This window comes from Salvelinus sp. IW2-2015, linkage group LG4q.1:29, assembly GCF_002910315.2.
Source record: "Salvelinus sp. IW2-2015 linkage group LG4q.1:29, ASM291031v2, whole genome shotgun sequence".
In the NCBI taxonomy this organism is placed as follows: domain Eukaryota; kingdom Metazoa; phylum Chordata; class Actinopteri; order Salmoniformes; family Salmonidae; genus Salvelinus; species Salvelinus sp. IW2-2015.
Genome location: NC_036842.1, coordinates 45,827,886 through 45,838,136, shown reverse-complemented (window position 1 = coordinate 45,838,136; position 10,251 = coordinate 45,827,886). Strand labels below are relative to the sequence as shown.

The 10,251-nt window shown below is 42.6% G+C and overlaps 1 protein-coding gene and 2 non-coding genes across 6 annotated transcripts; all 3 read right to left on the bottom strand.

The window, feature by feature from the left end:
• Positions 1 to 2,977: 2,977 nt before the first annotated feature.
• On the bottom strand, positions 2,978 to 3,096 carry LOC111962885 (U5 spliceosomal RNA). The gene has a single exon (XR_002877173.1). It is a non-coding gene; the product is annotated as a U5 spliceosomal RNA (small nuclear RNA).
• A 437-nt stretch (positions 3,097 to 3,533) lies between these two features.
• On the bottom strand, positions 3,534 to 3,724 carry LOC111962869 (U2 spliceosomal RNA). Its single transcript, XR_002877162.1, has one exon. It is a non-coding gene; the product is annotated as a U2 spliceosomal RNA (small nuclear RNA).
• Positions 3,725 to 4,686: 962 nt separating this feature from the next.
• On the bottom strand, positions 4,687 to 9,986 carry LOC111962046 (large ribosomal subunit protein eL28). Of its 4 annotated transcripts, none has more exons than XM_070442921.1 (5): positions 9,956 to 9,986; positions 9,014 to 9,104; positions 8,241 to 8,364; positions 7,876 to 7,994; positions 4,687 to 4,822 (listed from the first exon to the last, which is right to left on the bottom strand). In XM_070442921.1, the coding sequence occupies exons 2-5, from the start codon at positions 9,092 to 9,094 to the stop codon at positions 4,733 to 4,735; spliced, it is 414 nt and encodes a 137-aa protein (XP_070299022.1). In that variant the 5' UTR covers positions 9,095 to 9,104; positions 9,956 to 9,986; the 3' UTR covers positions 4,687 to 4,732. The 4 variants fall into 4 exon arrangements, with proteins under 4 accessions (XP_070299022.1, XP_023840579.1, XP_070299023.1 ...); XM_023984811.2 differs by having other exon boundaries at positions 9,655 to 9,973; XM_070442922.1 differs by lacking the exon at positions 9,956 to 9,986 and adding an exon at positions 9,528 to 9,671.
• Positions 9,987 to 10,251: the final 265 nt, after the last annotated feature.

The window sequence follows — 10,251 nt, the reverse complement described above, 5'->3', positions numbered from 1 at the left end:
TCCTAGTTTTCGTGAGTTACATTTTCACCTCTTCTCATTTCTTCCACTACAGTGTCATGCATTTCACTTGCACAATCATCTGTCTTTGAAAAACACAAAGGGCCCTAATCTAGCGGAGTTTAGCATCGAAACTCTTTTGTTGTTGTTTTTATCCGATGCTCTGTTTATTCATAATTATATAGCAAAGATGGTAATATCATTCAATCACAATGTTATACTTTATGCCAATGAATATAGGAAAACATTTCAAGTCTTTTATCATATAGGATTTACATTTAGTTCTGAATTTGGGTTATTCATCATTTATGGCTCAGTGTGGAAAAAAATGTAAGAAAGGAAAACATCAATCTTCGACTTCCTACTCTATACTAGCTATCATTCTGAGTATATGTATAGAGCTGCACCCTTTGTGTTGCTTCCTCTGAACTTTACTCTGTTCCAGTTTTCTCTCTTGTCCTACTAAATCCATAGCTATCTTGCACGTTACCATCACTAAAATATTATCCAATCTATATTCCTTGCTCCTTCTACTCCGATCCTCTTATTTTGATCAATTTGACTCAAACATGATCATATTTGGTTAACTTCACGAGTTTCACTTATTTCAGTTTAATATACTGCAATTCTTTGTTTGATTTTCTACGTTCATCACGTCCTTCAACTTCTCCTGCGAGCTCTACCCGGACTTCTATGGGGTCACTAACACTCCAACTCGGTACCGGTAACCCCTGTATATAGCCCTCGTATTGTGGGTTCTGTTGTTTATTTTATTCTATTTTACTTTATATATTTTCTATGTTTTTAAAATATTTTTTCACTGTTTCTTGAACTGGCACTTGCTTTGGTTTAGCTGTGGCCTTGTAACAATCACTTTTCACTCTGGAATATGCTCTACCTGTTGTCATTCTGGAGCATGTGTAGAAATCAAATTTTGATTGCGACCATAATATTCCTGTACATTTTATATATCTCCTCCATTGTCGAATAGATTTATCCTTCCTCTACCTTCCCTCCTCCAGGTTTTGGAGGTGAACGGACCAACCTAGACCGTCTCTTCAGGATCGCTCGTTATCGGGGTCATTTATACCGTGGTACGGCTCATGCTGGAGCAGACAAAAGACCAACCAGAGAAATGAAATTATTTTAACAGCATCCACGTGGATATTCGCGAGCTCACGATTTCCAACCTACACCCTTACATCGTGAGATTATTCACTCTCATTCACGGAAGAATGCGCCTTGATCAGGCATCATTTCAGTGCAGTTGCGTTCTTACGCATAACCTTCAGTCCTAAACGGAACCGAAAACACCCCAGCCTGTTTTGATTGACACGATCATGATGAACGCTGAAACATGTGTTTCAGCGTATTTGTCATTGAGTCTTTAGCCCCACACATCACCTGACAGATTTTGATACACATGAAGCCTATATTTTACTCTGGATTTGACAAACAATAGATGACTAGATCGTTTGACTTTCCCGCACGTTATTAAATCTTTGCTTCCCATTTCGGCTAAATCGAACCATTAATTAGCTTGCGAATGTTTTTTACCTGATATTTGCCATAGACGAACCACTTGTGATTGCAAGACTGCGTATGAGACCTCCGCTAGGCCGGGCAGTTCGCCATCTAGGTGCTTCCAACGAAGCCACACCCTACATGCCGTTATGGCTCGGCAAGAGATCCCGCCGCCTCGTGCCTCGACCAAGACCCCGACAGAACCTTGCACTTGTTCTAGCACTACACGAGGCGAGGGTATGACATAGGCATACAACGCCTGCAAAGAGGGAGGCTGACGGGCAGAAAAATAATGCTCCCCCTAATCGGCCCCCGAGGGAGAACATTGCGGAGGATGGGATAACCATTCAAACCCTGTCGCGGTCTCCCTAAGAATCGGAACCTGGAAAGCCTCTCCTCCCGTCCAGTATCCAGGGAGTCCCCTGATGTACCCTCGCTGAGGAAACGAAGTTTTCAGCCGTACCTCCCCAGATAAGCCTCACATCCTCATCTTTCTCACACATGTGGATTGTACATTGTGACTGTGACCATTCTAAAATTCCTCCTTGCCCAGGCGGATCATACCTCATAGTGGCACAGGGCGTCTGCTTCTTCCAAGATCCTTTATACCTTCTTCCTGATCTCCTCATCATTTATCCCCGTGTATAAACGTCACTCAAAAAAGACCTTCTCCAATGGGTTACTCTGTAGGGCACAGAACCTCCTTTAACCCCTAACCTCAAGAGTCTCCATCAAGATGGTCTCCCGACACATTCTCCTCCCCCCATGGCTCTACTTCCTTCTCCTTCCCTTCCATATAAATCTTTAAGGTATTCTACCTAACCCGCTATCCCTGGAAAAAAAATCTCTTCTTCTTTCTCTTCCACATCCTTCCCACCAAAGAGATTCTCTTCTAATTGCCACCCAAAAAAATTATACTTGCAAACCAACCCTCTTTACCACAACAAACTTTCCTCCCTCCGGGCTTCCCTCGACCTTCCTGACCTCAGCGAGCTGTGGGGCGCACCCTGGTACCGGGAACTTGATCTGAGCCAAAAAAGGCGAGACAGCGATAACCCAACAAAATGGACCCCTGCGCCCGCCGGCACCCGGGGTTCTCGGCAGACTCTTGGCGTTTGGCTAAAAAGGTGGCTCTCCCCAACCCACCCACCCCACTCCACCCACTCCCCACTCACCCACCCACCCCAACCACCTTTCCCTGGCGACAGACAGACAGACAGACAGACAGACAGACAGACAGACAGACAGACAGACAGACAGAAATGCGGGTGTTTTTTTTTGTTTTTTTTTTTTAAGTCGCCAATGCGTCTTTAAGTCACTAGCTCTTTGAACTCAATTGCCTTAGCGACAACTTGGAGTGGAAAATACACCGGTCAGCCCCGATTGAAGTCAAAAAGTCTCGCGGTGGGTGGGCGTCATCATCCTCTGTCAATTTCTCTTGAAACAAGATATACCGGGCTCTGCCAGAAGCAAAGCCCTTCCAAAAATACTTGGAACTCCAATAAGTGTTCCTCTCCACGGAAGTCTTTAGTAAAAGGCGAAAGGCTTGTGCGTAATGAAGAGAAACCAGAGCCGTATGGAAGTCAGAGGTCGGGTTCCGAGGCATACTCTGTGCACTACTAGGCTGGGACCTCGCGGGTGGGTGGTCGGTCACACCAACCCACTCTGCCAACTTTGTGTGGGTCAAAAGTCACAAGACAGACAGACAGGAAGACAGGACAGAAGACGACAGACAGACGAGAACAGACTCACTCACGTCACTCACTCACTATCCTGACAACGTTTTTTTTTTTTTTTTTTTTTTTTTTTGTTTTTTTTTTTTTTTTTTTTTTTTTTTTTTCTTTTTTTTAAAAAGTAAAATGGCGGAACCGGGGCCAACGAAAAGCGCTTCGGCCTATCTTCCACTTTGGATGTTTTTTCTTTCTTTCTCTTTTCTTTTCCCTTTTCATTCTCTCTGCCAAAACAGCTGTTTACACAGCTTTGTGTCTTTTCTTTCCTTGACAACGGGAGAAATGTGTTGCACCGTTCCCGGAGGTACTGCAATACCGGGTCGATGCGTGGAGCGGACGGAGCAAGCCCCATTTCCGACTCCCTGTTCGAAAAATCCATTTAATATGTAGTCCCCCGATGGGGGACGTATCAGATATTAAACTGATAAGAACAGATACTACACTTGATCTGAGCCAAAAGGCCGAGAAGCGATAACCCACAAATGGACCCCTGCGCCCGCCGGGCACCCGCTATGGAGCTGGCAAGCTACAGTGGACAACCAAGCATAGGGTGCGAGATACGACTGAAATGTTGCAGGTGGGAAGAGAGCGGGACAGGAAGAGGGTTGGCTTGAAGCGCTGGTCATCTTATGACATGCATTATCTTAATTAGGCCAACCGGTTCATACCTACGGAGGAGCGGCTTCCACAGAGGATTTTTTTTTATATCCTTTTACTTCCCAGAGCTAGCTAACAAGCTTGTGTGCAGAGGAACCAGAATTAAAAACACACCTTTTTATAGTTAATAAATCCAATGTGAAACGTGATAACTATAGTATCCATAACTAGCATTGAAAATGTAATCCAATCTTCTCTAATGAAAAATGTCAGGCTACAGTAGTCTAAGCTTCAGAGGGGGAAGGGCACATAACCTACCAGCACACACAGGCAAATACTTTCAGCTAGTAGACTAGTTTGTGAGAGTGAGGGCTTTGGCATATGCGTTGTTGGACAAAAAAAAAAGAATTGCCCAGAACAAAGTTATCAACCGATTCCCATGCTTTTAAAATAAGTGCTCTGTTCACTTTCGTTCCCGTTTCTCTAAAAATATATTCCAACCCAACATCGACACACTAAGCGACCGTTCTCTATGCATGGCATTTGGGGAAGCGCATGTGACATATCCAGCCGTTGTAGGGAAGATGCATCGTTAAAACACTCGTAACTTCCATCGCTATCAGGAAACCAGGGACTGGGCTGTGGGTTTAAATAACCAGATTGAATGAATCAGAAACAGTGAATGTTGCATAGCACCATTTAAATTAGGTCTGCCAAAAACAAAACATTTACAACATCAAATGAAAAATATGTGTTCCTAGGAACCATCAAACACATGATACAGTGGTGTTATTGACCCTTATTCTTAAGACCCAAAGATTGAAGACTGACAGGGTAGTGTTTTTCAAACCCAATTTTTATTTTTATTTGTCATAACTCGGCAACTATGCGGTCTTGGCAGCCTTGGAACGCCTCTTCACCACCACCACACGCTTCTGGCTCATCAGGATGGCGCTGGCACGACGCAGAACAGCCTGGGAAAACATAAGACATCACTCAAATTACTCTTCTTTCAACTTTAAGATGTTATACTTGGATTGATCTTTTACTTGCTAGAAGTCTGACCATAAACCCATTATACAACCGTAAGCCCTATGGGTTTATTCATGTCCACTGCAAGGGCCGGTTTTCTGTACACTAATACCCTGACTACACGGCTCACGTTGCAAAATAAATTTAGAAATCTATATTATTCAATTATTGCACTCATACTGCTCACGTGCGCCAACGAGGGTATAATAGAGGGCTAAAACAAGGGCTAAAATAGAAGTCAGCTCTATTTGTGACGCAGATCGCGCTGCAAGTCCTGCCTCTCCCGTCTCATTGATTTATAGAAGAAGGTACCCACGTGCCATCTCATTGGTTATACCCACGTGGGTGACTGAAAGACGAACGAGGTTGGTGGCGGTAATGCACCTAATTTATGAAAGTTGCCAATGGCAATATAAAGTCCAGAGAAGAAAAGGCCTGGAAGGATGAGAGATGACTAGATATTCGGTTGGCCGTTTTATGTGTGGATTAATTGGCGGAGTAGAGGACCTTGTGCATTTCAGGTAAAATAACAACTCAATGTTTATATCACAGGACAAATTAGCTAGCAACAGCAAGCTAAATAGGACAAATTAACTAGCAAGTGCAAGCTAAATTGCCATAAATGCTTTTCGACCTGTCCCCAAATCAATGTAAATGGTTCAGAGTTTGTTTTGATACTTTAACTTCTCTAGGGTAGGGGGCAGCATTCGGAATTTTGGATGAAATGCAGGCCCAAATTAAACTGCCTGCTTCTCGGGCCCAGAAGATATGATATGCATATAACTGGTAGATTTGGATAGAAAACTCTATAGTTTCCAAAACTGTTAAAATAGTGTCTGTGAGTATAACATAACTGATTTGGCAGGCGAAAACCTGAGAAAAATCCATTCAGGAATTCGTTTTTTTTGTTGGTTTCGTAGTTTTCTATTCAATGCCATGACAGTATCGATTGACTTAGGACTCAAATTGCAGTTTCTATGCCTTCCACTAGATGTCAACAGTCTTTAGAAATTGTTTCAGGCTTGTATCCTAAAATGAGGAAGTAAGAGCAGTCTGAATGAGTGGACCCTGAAGTGTCAGAGCTTTTTCATGCGCGCGACCGAGTGCCTTTCTTGTTTACCTTTTGAATTGACAACGTTATTGTCCGGTTGAAATACTATTGATTATTTAGGCTAAAAACAACCCGAGGATTGAATATAAACATCGTTAGACATGTTTCTTTGAACTTTACGGATACAATTTCGATTTTTCTGTCTGCCTGTTTTGACTGCGTTTGAGCCTGTGGATTACTGAAGAAAACGCGAATAAAACGGAGGTTTTTGGATATAAAGAGACTTTATCGAACAAAAGGAACATTTATTGAGTAAATGAATGTCTGCTGAGTGCAACCATATGAAGATCATCAAAGGGATTAATTTTATCTCTATTTCTGACTTGTGTAACTGTTCTACTTGGCTGGTTACTGTTTGTAATGATTTGTCTAGTGGGCTATGTTCTCAAATAATCGTACGGTATGCTTTCGCTGTAAAATATGTTTTGTTTTCTGAATTTTTATAATGAGTATTTCTGTATTTGAATTTGGCGCCCAGCAGTTTCACTGGCTGTTGAAGAGGTGGGACGCTAACGTCTCACGTACCCAAGAGAGGTTAACCTGCGTGTCGTGATCGCGTTTGGTGTGGGGGGGACAAAAAACATTTATGTACGATGGCGCACGCGCGCAGCCTGTTTGGGTTCCGTGTAAGCCGAAGCTGGACTAAAAAAGCACTTTCAATGGAGAACTTCCATTCGACATACTTTAGTCCAGGACAAGGCTCAGTCCTCAATTCAATCAGATTGAGCGTTAACCCACATTGGCAGACATCCGCATAGTGGATATTTTGGGGGCGTCTGTGGTGTGAGCAGCTGCTCGTGTCACAAACCACTACCTAATTATCCCTAACGTGTTAGAAGTTCAAAACAAAGAAGGTGTATTCTAATGCATCTTTATTTGGAATGGGGGTATAATCAGTGTAATCAAGGTATAGACGATTGAACATCATGCATTTGAGTGTTTGAATAGGATGCATGGGATGTCAGATAAAGTTGGGTGCGGTTTCATGGAAAATACAATGGCAGTGTCCGCAATAAGGAAACGCAAGGAGCCGCTTGTGGATTTGACCACTAACACAGCTCCACTTCCTACACAGCCAAAACAACCGCTATGTGGATGTCGGCTAGCACATGTTTGATAGAATCTAGCCCTTTATCCATGTCAGGGAAAATCGGCCCATCATCGTCTAACACGGAACCCAGACCGGCTGCGCGCATTCGCCATCGTGCATAAATTTATTTTGCCCCCCCACACCAAACGCGATCACGACACGACACGCAGGTTAAACTATCAAAACAAACTCTGAACCAATGACATTAATTTGGGGACAGGTCGAAAAGCATTAAACATGTATGGCAATTTAGCTAGCTAGCTTGCACTTGCTAGCTAACATTAATGTGTCCTATTTAGCTACCTTGCTGTTGTTTTCATCTTTGAACTTATATGGTGATCGCATCTAAACTTTCATTGTATTTCCACGACAACCGGCAACAAAGTTCGTCTTTCAATACCCCACGTGGGTATAACCAATGAGGAGATGGCACGTGGGTACCTGCTTCTATAAACCAATGAGGAGATGGGAGAGGCAGGACTTGCAGCGCGATCTGCGTCAAATAGGAATGAGTTCTATTTTAGCCCTTGGCGTCGCAGACGTTCGTTGGCACGCGCGAGCAGTATGGGTGCAATAATTGAATAACATGGATTTCTAAAATTATTTTGCGACGCTCGCGCACACGACGTGTCCGGTCTGGTCAGCATGTTAGATGCAAACTTGTGTGGCACCACAGAAGCCTTCAATCCTAGTCCTGAATCCAACAGGGTTACAGGCTTTTGTCAAAAGCCCGGTTGGTCCCTAGCTAATATTGAAGACCAGTAGAAAAACAAGTGGTGTAGTAGAGTGCTCACCATGCGCAGGTCCTTTCTGTAGTTGTTCTTGCGGATGATGTGCCTCAGGCTGCTCAGAGTGGCACGCGAGTTCTTGTTGATGGTGATCTTCTCATATGAAGTGGCAGGCTTGCGCTGGCCTAAGGAGTAATAATACAAGCCCAAACTCCCTCAATTCACATTCTTAGAGTACGCTTTGACCTAAATCAATGACATGTCTGTCAGGTTCACAGGTACAACAGCAAACAATATCTTTACAGCAAGACAACTAAGGTGATTCACAACAGAGGTGGATAATGACAAGTATTCGAAGAATCACCATAAACAGGTATGTGGTGGAACTGTACTTGCATTTCCTGGTTGGTATTATGGAGAACCATGTTTACCTGCACGCTTCTTCAGCACGACAACAACACCCTTTCCATCAGCTGCAGGCTGAACACCAACAGTCTTCCTGTGCACCAGCCCGTTGAAACGGAAGGAGTTCTTGGACTTCAGGTTGTTGGGCTCCTGTTAAACAAATGCAAATTACATTTGACTAACAAATCCATTTGAACTTGTTTCTTAAATCCTCAATCTGCAGCATTGACAAATCCTGCAGCACTACCCTGCATGGCCAATCCATATGTATACTGAACAAAAATATTAACGCAACATGACCTGAAATAAAACATCCCAGAAATGTTCCATATGCACAAAGAGTATTTCTATAAAATGTTGTGCACAAATTTCTAAAAATACCTGTTACTGAGCATTTCTCATTTGCCAAGATAATCAATCCACCTGACAGGTGTGGCATATCAAGAAGCTGATTAAACAGCATGATTATTACACGAGTGCACCTTGTGCTGGGAACAATAAGGCCACTAAAATGTGCTATTTTGTCAACACGACAGATGTCTCCAGTTGAGGGAGCATGCAATTGGCATGCTGACTACAGGAATGTCCACCAGAGCTGTTGCCAGAATTGTGTTAAGTTCTCCTTTTGTTCAGTGTACATTAATCTCTTTGTTATGTGAATAAAGAATTGACAGACCATAGACAAAATTCTCAACTCAAAGAACATCTGACTGCATGCATGACCTACTTCATGATCCACCAGTTATGTGGGGTACATTTACTAGGACAACTGATTCTTGGCTGTCTCAGTTGTACTCACGGTGCTGTAAGTCTGTCCATTCCTCTTGATGAGGAAGCTGGAGCAGTTCCTAATGACCATCCACTGCAGATGAGAAGACATGTTGACGAACCTGGGGCAGACAATAAGCGTTAAAGGGATAGCAGATAGCGTAATGACTGGAAGTCTATGGGTAAGGCTAGTTAAAATTGGCTCGCGAACTACCGCACTTCCTCCATACTGGACATACAAATAATACCCACGAGTTTATCGGACTCTGGTGAAGTAGATAAACGGCCTCATTGCCCAAATCCCTTTAATATAAATTAGTCAAGTAACACGGGAATCAAAGGCACATTTAGCAAGAAACGAACGTTACTAGAACAAGTTCATTATTTGTTTGGCTAACATTAGCTAAAAGCCAGGCTATAAAACAGAGCAACTTGGCAGGATCGTTTTGTCACCTTCCTATAGTTGACAAAAATGTACCCAACTACCAATTGGCTACCTCAAACTAATTACATTAACTAAATAACTAGGATAGGAAGTTAGGTACCTAACGTTAAATTGTACGAATATGGTCCAGTTGGGTGGGACTGTGAAGATGGCGTGTTAAGCCCTTCAACTGTTTCCGATTAAAGGGATTTAGAATATTCAAAAAATATATAGTTGACAAACATTACCTACACCAGATTACAAATGAGGGCGCACGTTGAAGCCCCGTGCTCTTGTATAGGACAAACAACCACGCCAGCTAACTTTACCTCGTAGTATGGCAGACTGATTTAGGGCCTAGTAGCAGGCTGACCGATTTGAAGTAGTTCGATTAGAAATTTCTATATAAAGTATCGCTACAATCAATATCACACCTATGTAATAAAAACGTACGTTGTTATTAAACAATTAGCAATCTAAACATAGGAGACAGGTCAAATTGTTCTACTTTTTTAATACGACTACAAGAACACCAAACAACCACGTTACCTTCCAGCGGAAAAAGAGGATAGAAAAGGGCGGAAACCGCATTACATTGAGTATTTGATAGATCCATGCACGTTGAAATCAGTTTTTTCAGAAAATGAATCAGAAGTCAGACAAACGACAATATTTTCAAAAAATGTGTTTATAAAATCATTTTTGTTTGAATAAAATCGAATATTTAATTTTACAGTGTACTATTTGTTTAAATGCATGTCGGAGGGACACTGACAGAACGTTGTAGTTTGTCTCTTACGTCATCACTGTGCGCCTCTGTTTATCGGTCATGGGTCGAGCTTTCA